This window comes from Spea bombifrons, chromosome 1 (assembly GCF_027358695.1).
Source record: "Spea bombifrons isolate aSpeBom1 chromosome 1, aSpeBom1.2.pri, whole genome shotgun sequence".
NCBI lineage: Eukaryota > Metazoa > Chordata > Amphibia > Anura > Pelobatidae > Spea > Spea bombifrons.
Genome location: NC_071087.1, coordinates 20,717,815 through 20,730,402, shown reverse-complemented (window position 1 = coordinate 20,730,402; position 12,588 = coordinate 20,717,815). Strand labels below are relative to the sequence as shown.

The 12,588-nt window shown below is 41.6% G+C and overlaps 1 protein-coding gene across 5 annotated transcripts in view; it reads left to right on the top strand.

The window, feature by feature from the left end:
- APBB2 (amyloid beta precursor protein binding family B member 2) overlaps positions 1 to 12,588 on the top strand; it is a 130,859-nt gene that overhangs the window by 46,649 nt on the left and 71,622 nt on the right. For 4 of the 5 annotated variants that reach the window (XM_053458398.1, XM_053458394.1, XM_053458395.1 and 1 more), the window contains one exon: positions 5,811 to 6,620. In XM_053458398.1, the coding sequence (XP_053314373.1) occupies positions 5,811 to 6,620 (810 nt within the window). Of the gene's footprint in view, positions 1 to 3,751; positions 3,822 to 5,810; positions 6,621 to 12,588 lie in introns of all 5 variants that reach the window. The other variant, XM_053458397.1, reaches the window with a different exon arrangement.

Sequence of the window (12,588 nt, the reverse complement as noted above, 5' to 3'; positions counted from 1 at the left end):
CAGAGTCCATACATAACACATCCCGTACTGGCATTCAAGCCATTAAATCCCATTATTCATTTCTTACCCATAAAAGCAGAATGTCATTAGACCAGAGAGGGGCAGGAATCGGTGCAGCCGTGTGGCATGTCAACGACGTTCACAGGCATTGAAAGCTTTGAGAATCGCAGCGATGATTTGTTTGGGAAAATGAAAAATGTACAATGCATGATGAGTTTGTTACGTGTAGCTTCAGAGTGACTCGTCCTCCACACTCATTTCCTCTCCTTGGAACCAATCCCCAGAGATTACTGAGAACCATCAACCCCATGCAACCCCCTGGGCCTGGATCTGGGTGTCCCTTTTACTTCTACGTTCTAAATGGCCTTTAACATCGGCGGTGGGTGCTATGAACCCAACGTACATTTTGTTTCTGTTGATTCTGTCTGTTTTCTCTTTCGCCCTCTGGTTTGGGACATGTGCTATTGAGCAGGCCTTTGTAAAATATGTTCAAATGATTTTTATGAATATGACTGAACCTTCATACATGGAACGGTCACATCTGTTTTTATGTTAATCCCTCAGTATTCTTATACTCTGCAAAATATTTCTGCAGAGCCAATTGGCTAGGTCCTGTTTGGCCTGATATCACCGTAGCCCGTTTAGCAGGCCAGCGTGCCATTGGGCTGGATGGGAGTCATGAACGTGCCGCTAGAGGAGTACACCTGTCAGTGTGGATGTCTAGGAGGCAGCAGCAGCTCTTGGTTAAGGGACCAGGCAGTGGAAAAACAATGCTTGTCTGACTAAAGGAAAGATGCTTTAAGAACAAATAGTCTTTATCCATCAGTCATTAAGTGAACCAAGGCTGATTGGTGGGTTTTGGGATAGGCCCCCAAGGTGCAAAATGCTTTTATTACCCGTTAATGGACAATATGTGATGCAGAATGACAGGGGAATAGATGTATAGGCAGGTGTACATACAGATGAGTAGATTGATCGCTAATTAATAGATCATTAATGAGCTTTTTACTCTTTCTTTGTTGTGGCATGTGACGCAGTAATACGCTTTGCCATACTATTAAGATAAATGGTGTGTAGGAAAACTTGCAAGCCATAAATTAAATATCTCTTATATATGTTCAACATAACGAATATAAAGTATATGTTCTAGAGGTCTTATTAGAGGCTTTAAACATGGACCCCACATGTTATGGTGTCAATAAAGCTATACCTTTTTTCTATGTGAGATGCAAAAACAGTTGAATTGTATATATTTCAGCAGAAATAAGTTAATTTCTCTCTCTTTCATTCTGTCTGGGCTGCTGGGTGTAGCCCTGATTTCTTTTCCTGAAAATCTGCAGTTTGTTATTTTTGTGCGTGCGCAGGGATAAAGAATAGAAAAGATTTGTCTAGGTATGTGAAAAGGAGCCGTGCTTTCCTGTGCGATGATGCCTGATCTTTGGGAGATTAGAAGTGACTCGTTTCCTTATAGCCACACATTGTGCACTCTCCAGACGTGTCTTTAAAGCCCGATTCCCCGTGAAAGGTTTGGTCTGTTTCATGTGGTGCTTTACAGCAGACAAACGTGTTATTCTCTGTAGCTGTATTTTTATCATCATTAGATTTTTTTTATTATATTTTGACTTTGTTGGTAACCGAAGGAAGTGCGTACCTCTCTGACTTATGGATGTATATACTTTTCGAGGACAGGGTTGTGCTAGCGAAGAAACAGGTATGTAAGAGGTTGTCAGATTTGCTAGTCTTGTACGGAGGCTTCCGCTTACCTGATGCACTAAATGCTGCCATTTAACTTAAAGTGTATGGAGCAGAGTGGGAATGTGCTAAATCCCACTCCTATCATGTGCTGTATATTGGATAGATTTATGATACAAATTAATGAAAGGCTGGAGTTACTGGTAAAAACATCACAACGGAAGGGACATCATTGCCCATGGTAATGGTCTTCACGCCTTGGGGGGAATCTCTGGTATATACCGTATTTATCGGCGTATAACACGCACTGGTGTATAACACGCACCCCCATTTTTGAACAAAAAAACTGAACAAAAAAAACTCCATCAGAATCACTGCTATCTGGGAAACCACACACACACAGTAAGACATACACAGTAAGACACACACACACTCAGACACACACACCCTAACCCCCCTTCTCAGGATCTCCCCTCTCTCTCCCTAACCCCACCCCGGTCACTTACCTTCAACTCCTGTGTTGGAAGCGTGAGGCGTTTGTCTCGGGTGCCGGCGCTCACTGCTGAGCGCCGGCACCCGAGACAAACGCCTCACGCTTCCAACACAAGAGTTGAAGCGCTGAGGCAGGCGGAGGCTGGCGGCAGGCGGCAGGCGGCGGCGGCTGAGGCGGCTGAGGCAGGCGGCGGCGGCTGAGGCAGGCGGCGGCGGCTGAGGCTGAGGCAGGCGGCAGCGGCGGCCGCCAGCAGAGGAGTCCTGGATTTCTGTCAGTCAGGGGGGCCCGAGAGTTGCCGAGCGGTTGTCTTCAGCAACCGCTCGGCACCCCTTGGGCCCCCCCTGACTGGCAGAACTCCAGGGCCCGGTCGCAGTTGCGACCCCGGTAGTTCCGCCACTGGCTCTAGGATTTATCGGCGTATAACACGCAGGTAGGATTTCAGCTTCAAATTTTAGTTAAAAAAGTGCGTGTTATACGCCGATAAATACGGTATATTTTATTGAAGCATAGATATATTATTTAATGTGCATCACTTTTCCCAAAACCTATATTTTACAGTTCAGTTAATAAACCCAGACATACACAACATACATACACACAAGTATTACAAGTCAACCCCACCATGTGAATGCCATGGGGGCAGCCAACTCCATTTACGTGGACTCCGGTTCATGTTACTGCATGGAAATCAGTACAGGCGTTCTTTAGTTGTTGGAGTTACATTATGAGGCTTCTGTCTCATTTAAGTCCTCCCCAGCTGTCTGTACTGGAGGCCAGGAGCGTTCGTCAGTACACTTCTTGGACATACTTATTCTAGGCAATAGAATTTTAGAGTCTAAATATGATGGAACAAGTTACAAACACATAGACTTCCCCTATGTATTTAATGTAGCAGCTACTATCGCTGTCACATAGCCTTCTTGTGCAACGTTGCAACTCTGTGATAACAGACATGAATGAAATAGGTATTATTTTATACATTTCAAAGTTCAGATTATATTACTATTGGAAAGTGCTGGTTCGTTAACGCCAAGGGTGCCAAAGGACGATTTTCTGTAGCGCAGCCAGCTAATCAGTATATAGCTGTGTTGGTTTCCAGTAAATCAGTGGTGGTTGTGGAAATACTGCAGGGCAAAATGCATTGATTCAGGCTGCCTTCGAAGGTAAATGATGAGAAAGGGGGCAAGGTCATGGCGGGAAAGAGAATTTGTTTTTAGCAATCAGTGAATTAGTGGAGGTTTTACTTGTACGTGCCACTGAACCTGCTTAATCTTTAAAACAATTACATTATTCCCGGGGTATCATTTTAAATGTATAAAATGAGCTAGAATCGGTAAAATACGAGACCTGTAACAAAGGTAAAATAATAGTTTCGTTTTTTTCATGCCTGACCTTAGACATTGTGATTTCCAAGCCTTTTTTTCCTGTGTTTGTCTTTCAATTTATGTTTGATTTCCGTTTTCCTTCACTTTATACCCTTTTTATCACATTCCCGGTATTAGTTTAATCCTGTAGTATTAGTAAGATTTTCTTTGTTTTAATTTTTCCAATCATCCCTCTTTTCAGATTTCTAACTTTATCCTAAATCCTGATCCATTGCTGACGCCCTTGTGATCCATGTCTGAAGCCATGCAAGGTCAGACTTCCTTGAAAATGTTGTGTCGAGTGTGAGCTGTGTTCCTCAACCCATGTTTTGTTTGATTTTCATTTTATGGTTTCTTTTCACACTTTTTTGCGCTGCAGTGTGCAATTATAAGTTGCCGCCCTGGGGGGTGGGCTTCAGCAACCACTAAACCTCATCACACGTTAGGTCTCATTATCTGTATGTTTTAGGGCACAAGACACAATAAACTTTTACAAGCACACACAATTGATAGTTCACCAGGTATTAGGCATAATAACATATGGGCATTTTTTTCTAAAAGGTGAGTCTCTCTGTTTCTCGTTACTTTTTGGAATGGAATGCTTGCTTGCGGAAATACTCACGCGGCTCATCATTCAGATGTAAGAAGCAGAGCAGCCAGTGTTGGAGTGCAAGCCCAGCCAAACAAATGACCATTATTACCAAAATAAATCACACATATATCACATTGGCATCCGGACTTCCCAGCATTCACTATTATCAAACCTTTTTAAATTTCACGAACAATCTCTAAAACGGATGGCATGAAAAAGGAGTGTTGGAGAAAGTACTGTCTTGAAATGCCACCTCAAAATATATATAAAAAGAAAATTATAAGGTAAATGTAATATACAATACAGAAGAAACATAGTATCATAAGATTCTGAAGAAGCATAGTAGCAGGTGATTCTGACTTTTATTAGAATTATTATAACATCTATGCCAGGGGTGTCCAAGTTTTTTCTGCAGTGGGCCACTTCATCAGAATTGTATACGTGCGCGGGCCACACTCATTTTTCACTGTGAGAAAATATGGCCTTTGATAAAATATGCAGATTAAAATAAAGTAAATCACACAAAACCTTTACTTTTCCTCTCACTGATTTCTGGGCCTAGAAAGTTTTGTGACTACAAATTCAGGAAAATTAAAAATGAAATAGTTCTATTTATTCTAGGGATGCACCAAAATGAAAATTCTGGACCAAAACATTCACGGTTCACTTAGCCAAAACCGAAAATGACCCCCCACCTTTAAAAATAATAAAAAAAACTCACATTTTTAAAAAAAAAGTAGGTAACACACCACAATTGGACCAAAAAAATTAGCAATATGACTTGGCATAATAGGAGTGTGATTGCTAACAGCAATCACACTCCTATCATACCCAGGCAACCAGTAAATGCTAGTATCAAGGCATGATGGGACTGTGCTTGCTGTTAGCAATCACACTCCTATCATGCCAAGTCAGCCAGTACATGCTGGTACAGGGTGGCTGTAAGTTATGTGCAGACCCCATACTGCTGGCAGCATCAATACACAAGGGGGCAGCTAGCCAGGTTTCAGCATGTGCTGGCTGACTTGGCATGATAGGAGTGTGATTGCTAACAGCAATCACAGTCCCATCATGCCTAGGTTCCAGCACTTACACATCCATGCTATCACACACACACTCATTAATTCATATACTCATTCATTCACAGATTCATTCCCTCAATCACGCATACTCATTCAAACACCCTCCCCACCACCTTACCTGCACTGCAGCTCCTCGATGCCGCTCACAGACTTCAGCAGGGGGGCGCGGCCTCCCTCTGCGTTCTCTGGTACTGAACAGAGGAAGCAGGACTGGAGCAGTGTCATGTGATGTCACATGAACTCTGCTGGGTTCCGCTTCCTCTGTGCCGTACAAAAGACCCTCCCACAGGTAAGTAGCAGGGCTCTTGTTGTAGCAGGGCTCGAGGTGCGGCCCGCGTAAGATCGGTTGCCCTGGCTGCCGATCTTACGCGGGCCGCACCTCGAGGTTTCGCGGGCCACATGTTGGACGCCCCTGATCTATGCTAAAGTTTTGAAAAAAATGCATCAAATTAATCCTTATTCCCAAACATTGTAAAGTAGGCCGACTTGGATGTTTGCGTTAACATGAGCAGAACCAGTTTGTATGTGGCTAAGATGTAATTTCAGAACCATGTTTCCTAAACTACTCTTTCTTTTAATTTTTTTAGTTGATTCGGGTGTGGACACCCTTCCAGTGTTTATGGCTAGCCACAGTGCGACAGACATTGTGAATCGAAATGGTCCACTTAGCCCTCCAAACACCTTGAACTTGCGCTCATCCCATAACGAGTTGCTGAATGCAGATGCGAAGCACACTGAACCAAAGAGCAACACTCCACCAAAATGCAGAAAAAAATACGCACTGACCAATATTCAGGCAGCTATGGGCTTGTCTGATCCTGCAAGTCAGCCTCTTTTGTCAAATGGTTCTCCAAACATTAAAGTAGTGAAGAATGGAGAAAATCAGCTGAGGAAGGCAGCCGAACAAGGACAGGATCCCAACAAAAATGTAAGCACAGAGGCTGGTGTCAACAGAATTTCAGAGAAGCTGGAAGGGAGAGAAGTAGTTCCAGATGAGATAGGAAGCAGTGAAATTGCACCATTACTTCCTAGAAGAACCAAGAGCTTCCTCAACTACTATGCAGATCTAGAAACATCTAGAGATCTGGGGCAGGGACTTGGTAATGGCCACTCAGTGAAGCAAGAGGAAAACTCTACCTGGATCAGCGGCCACGGATCTGGCATAATAGCCAATGGGGAAGTGTTGCCCACAAAATTGAACAAGACACCAAGTCCAGAGGACAGTCAGGTTCCCACAGTATCATCCAGTCCAGAAACTAAGAAGGACCACCCAAAAACTGGCGCAAAGACAGACTGTGCTTTGCACCGCATTCAGAACCTGGCGCCTAGTGATGAAGATTCAAGTTGGACAACGTTATCCCAGGACAGCGCTTCACCAATATCACCTGATGAAACAGGTAAGCAATTACAATGTACATGGTGATCATGTGTCTTCATGTTTTTAAAGTGTATACCTTTAAAGCATTGTTTATTAGAATTTTAGGTAAGCATGGATTTTACTATAAATATATAATTTATATTCTGCTCCTACATATGTTGTTACGGGCAAGGACAACATTAAAAAAAACAGGTACTTTCCTTACCTAAAATAAATATCATTGAAAAAATATAAAGGTACAGTGCTTTGGAAAATGGTACTTTGTGAACTTTGTGAGCCTCCAGTGGTTATCCCACTTTATGTAAAATGAGTACAAAGCAAAGACCACACCAAGTGCTGACCAATCTTTGGCTGATTACAGAGACCTGAGTATACTTTATATGCACCTGAATACACAAAGTTTTTTTAATAGCTTAACTTGGATCTTGAGTTTAGGTATTAAAGCTTTTAGGGACACCACATGTACCAAGTGTTAGCTTGTGATTCGAGAGAAGATGGAACCTTTAGTAGGACTTGATACTTAATGAATACATCACCTCTGACTGAAGCTCGGAGGTCCCAAATGCCCATGTGACTCTACATTGCTTTTTCTATGTTGACCCAATAAAAGGTATCAACTTCAAAAGAAGACATGATTTCCTCTTAGAACAATAGAATTATATACATTTTCCTTACATGTGGTTCCGCAATGATTTTGTGAGTAGCAACATTTTCTACGTGTGTTTTTTTTAGTGAGCAGAACAAAATATGGGGTTTGGATTATGAATACTAAATAGATTTTTAAATATGATAGTTTTATTACCTATTTTCAACCCTAAATAGCAATATACGTATATGTGAACTGTAAATGTTTTGTTAACATGATAGCTCCTTGTATGCTAGTATGGGCATCTTGAGAAATTGAAAAGGAAAGCCAGCTATCGTGGATGTAGAGTTTTATAGCTTGTTCAGGTCCTTCCCATAATCCTGCAACACGGTTAGTGCCAAATGTCCCTGAAGCAAACAGCAGCTAGGGCTTCATAATTGGTTTCTTAAGTCTTGCCCAGGGCCGGATAGACATTCTGCGTAGCTCTGGGCACCACGACTGCGGTCTCCCTAAACGGCTGTAAATGTTTTCTAGAAAAGGATCTGTAGGCTTTGCATAGGCAAAAAAATAAATGAACGCCATATAACCGGAGAATTTGGTAGAGGAGGTCTACAGCACCAGCAAAAAACCTTCTATTTAGGCATGTGTCAATTCCACTTTATAGAGAATCCAGCCCTTGTCTTGCCATAAGACATGTTGTCTCAAGCTGTAGTTACACGTGTGACTTACATTATAGGTAACAAATTATATACACAGTACGTACCCAGAATTACTTTGTTACTTATATTGGTCCTGAATATAAAAAAAGGGTGATTAATGGCAAAAAATAAAAACACGCATCCTCCTACTTACCTTAACTTAAAAAATCCACCTATTCGGAGAAGAGTACAATCTACACTCCATCTGCCCCCCATAGCTTTAAGATCTCCACCGCACTGACTTCTCCACAAGAACAAATCTTCCTCATCCAAGAAGTCCTTCTCCTTCTGCCTCATTTCTTCTCAACCTCCTAAGTGATTGTAAGCTCAGAAAATCAGTGCCCTTCTTCACCAGTATATCTTATCATGTGTTAATCATATTGTCAAATTGTTGTAAAAGTGCTAAAGAATCTTCTGCTGCTCTATAAGTAAATATAAGTGTAAAGTGTTTTCACGCAGGGGAAACTAAGCCGAAGTGTTAAACCAGTGTGCATTTTTCTTCTAGTATTTCTCTTTTTGGACCCTGTTTTATATGTTTTGATATATTATTGACTCTGTTATTTGGGAGCCCGGTTGATTTGTACTTAAATAGCTCTAACTTTATTAATTTATTGGGGGGGGGGAGTTTGTCTGCTAGAAAGAGGAGAATCAGGAGTTCTTCAATCTTTGACATGTTAATTTATACCGACTGGGAACGTTCCTTCCGGTATTTAGCGTTAGAGCTATAGGGACTATGACAATCATTCATTAAAAAAGGTGGTTTTTTTTAATTTGGTCGTCAAGGTCTTATGGTGTTCAGTGATCTGGGCATTAACACAATTAACAAATAGAAGTTAGATTTGACCTGGAGAGGACTGAGCCGTAGAGTTCTTGTGCCTGCGCTGTCTATGAAATTGTTGGCCATTCAGTCTCAGAATGTTTTCTGCCTATTATACCAACAGCACAAAGAGCCAAACATTTTTTCAGGATGTCTCCGTAAATCACTGCAAAGCTCTTATCAAAACTTGAAAGATTTGGTATGCTAGGAATTTTATTTTCACAAATGTTAAATAACTGTTTTACTTCAGGCAAAAGCAGCATCGCTGGCAAGCAAAATTGTGTTTTTTAAACCTGTCTTTGCATGTCTGAGGGGCCTCTGATAAACCCACGGGATTGCGATTAAATGTCTTCAACAGCGATGTGGAATTCACTTCGGTGATTTATGCATTTCTCTAGAAACTAGATTTTTTTTCATCATGCCTTATCCCATACCTCCCAACAGTCCCGGGTTTCATGTTGCTGGGTAGCTGTCCCGCTGTCCTGCTTCTGTGGGCAGTGGGGTTCATGGGCTAGTTGGTATGATCTTCGGCTCTACCCTGACCAGCCCAAGCAGCTGTAAAATCAATGGAGGTCTGTGCCCTTAACTCTGCTCTTATTACAAGTCCCTTTTAATGACATAATAGGGTATAAATAGCGTTTCAGGCAGGATATGAGTCATACAGTGTCAGGGCCACGCTGGGTCCCCAGGCAATCCAATGACAACCCAGCAGAGGGCTGCTGATGACAATTTCTTAATGAATAAATAAATCTGACAGCTCCTTTTACCAGGGACACTTACACTATAAGACTGCATCCAGGTTTGTAAAATCTCCTACTGCTAAAGGTGGTATTTATTTAACGTTCGTATAACAAACAAGCTACGCATCACAGGTTAACCCAGTGAAACCCACAAACCTCCTATTCACTAACGGTCCAGTCATAGAATAATTCTATATTGTTCAGAGAAATAAAGCAGGTCAGTTATTTGATTGTAAGGTATATTCTTTATTCACATACATTGAGTCCTAGGGATGCATCATGAGAAGGGTGACTTTCGTCTGTATCCCATATAACAGATGTACTGCCGAGCACCTCGTATATACATTATTGATTCTGATGCCAAACTATTGTGTCTTAAGAATATGTTTTTGGAGCCTTGAGTGCTGAATCGTTCCGGCCGCAGTAGTGATAGTATGATTACTAGATCCCAATGAAATGCAATATATTGTTTACATGGCAGTAAACAGATTAAATGTGACTTTCATATCTCTGATCTAATCCTTGTTCTTATCTGCCTTCCTGATAGTTTTAAGGCTTGACAAAGGCTGGCTGATGATGATGAGCATTGCTATGCTAAAACTGGAAAATAATCAAAGGTACTCATCCCTGGTGTATATCATGGGGTACGCCTTAGTGCATTAGTACATTGTGGACCTATTTAGATTATAATTGTTTAACAGAGTTTTAAACAATTGTTCACACAGATTTCTTAATGAAAATATATATGGTCCCACTGCTCAATAATGCAAAGCCTCCATTCTATATGTGTAATATGTCACCACAGAGCCTCTGTAACTTGACCCTGGCAATTAGAGGTTTAATTAATACATATATGTTGATATATTGACATACTCTACATGTATACATCCATTTAATCGATGAGCAGGGCTGGATTTAGTTTGCAGGAGCCTTTGGTCACAAGGAGGTTTATTCACTAAAGCAGGTGTTTGCAGGTGTTGACTGGAGACGCATCAATGTCATTTATGGGCCATGTATAGTGCAGTTACATTATTGAAAGTAACTACAAAGTTACCCGACAGGTTTAACTATCCATTATAGAGGGGAATCCCACCTCCATGTGCAGGAGACATTTGACTATTCATAACATATAATCAAGTTGGCACCCTTGGTAAAGCTGTGAAAAGTTTCAGATGAAACCAAAATTAAGCTTTTGGCATTGAACACTAGAGGTGGGTTTGGCGCACACACAGAGAGGTAGCCATATGGAATAGTACCTTATGCCCATGTTAAATATGGTGGTGACTCCTTAATGTTTTGGGGCTGTTTTCTGCAAGAAGACCTGTACATTTTGTTAGGATATCTGACATCATGGTATCAAATATCAACAGATATTAAATTAACACCTGACTGTCTCTGCCGGAAAGCTTTAAATGCCCCACGGTCAGATCTTATAGCTGGACAATGATCCAAAACTGTGTGGTGTGTGGGGGGATGCCTGCGATGTCAAACGTACCGATCGCTGTGTGTTAGCATCCCTGCAAAAGCTGGACAGGGCCAGAAAATCAGGACTGTCCTGCGAAAACTTGGGAGGTACGTAGATGCTATATACAATATCAACGGCTTTGGTTTGGGCTGGACTTCCATTTAGACGTTCATTATTTCCAGTATTTGGGTTGCCGCTTAAACGAATTAATTAAAAAAAAAAAAAACCTGGTCAGTGTGCCAGCTCGGCTCTGGGCTTCTCTTAAGTGATCCATCCAAATGATGGGAGGCACTCTGTGATGAGAACAGCACTCTCACTAATAGAAATCTCCTACTAAATCAATTCAGCCCAGTGCTGCAATGCACCTTCACCGACTCGAAGGTTAGAAGCTGGGAGGGCTGTCTGTCTGTTTAATTGCCAGCCTGTGAAACCTGTTTAACGTGCAATCATTTTCTACATATACATTATTGGTAAAGTATGCCGAATGTGCGGGGGCCCATGGTATCTTCTTCGCATTAATAATTATGCGCTGGGTTTGCAGTAGGGTTCTACAGTCATTAAGCGAGCAGAGTGCTATTAAATACATGATGTCCACCTGGGAACGTGGATGTTAATGGGAGGCTCTGGTGTTTTTAACGGGATTGATGGTCGCTGACTTTCAGCTTGAATTTATTCTTTGTAAAGCTCGCGTCCTGTACAGAATCCATCGGAAAATGCATCACTGTCTTCGTGAAATCAATGGAGTAGTGATGTGTGCGCGCGCAGGGCTATCGTTTCCTTATTGCTCTTGTAGCTCGTGTCTGGCTAGTGGAGGCAGTGACTTCTGATATCAACATGTGGCGTCTCACTACAGACCCGGCTATTGGAGACGGTCGGAAGCTTTTCTGCGATCGAATCCAGCAGCTCCTCCTTTGTAGAATAAGGAAGCTCTGGCAGGTCTCATCAGGACGCTGTCAGACCTTGGGAATTCTTTATGGAAGAAAAGAATGAGGCTCTTTGGAGCTACATGTCCTGTAGCTAACAAAGGATGCTGATAGCAGGACAATTCAGGTTTAACAAGGCTAAAGATACCTGTAAGTAAGACGACTTTCAGCACTTGTGGCTTTGGTAATTGAAAAGTCTTAATAATGCCTTTTGTTTAAACGTACAGCAGTGAGCAGCATGATGAACATTATTTTATCTGGGGTTTTTTAATTGATCAGATCTGTATAAAGATCAATTCTGCTCCTTATGCAGCGTGAGCTTAGTGATTGGCAGCTATCAGCGCCATCCAATTCATGCAGCAGAAGTGATTTCTCAAGCAATTTCTACTTAATTCAGTGATTTGTGTATTTTTGTGCTTTTGCCATTTTATGCAATTAATCCCAATCTCCTGCAATCAAATGAACAAAGGCCTTTTCTGTATTTTAATATTATTTTCATATTTATGTACATGCAACTGATGAATTGGCAAAAGATATTCAAATATTAGTTAATGCAGCAAATCAAGACCTAAATCTCTGAATATACACAGGGATTCAACACCCTAACTTTACAATGCATTATGAAGGGCCGATCTCAACGAGCTTCTAGTGCAAGAAAAGCAGACCGTGTAAAATACACAGTTAAATCTGTGGGCTTCCTTGAATTATACCTCACCCATTGAACTATGCATTATACAGGGCCAGCTTGGCCCTTTTCA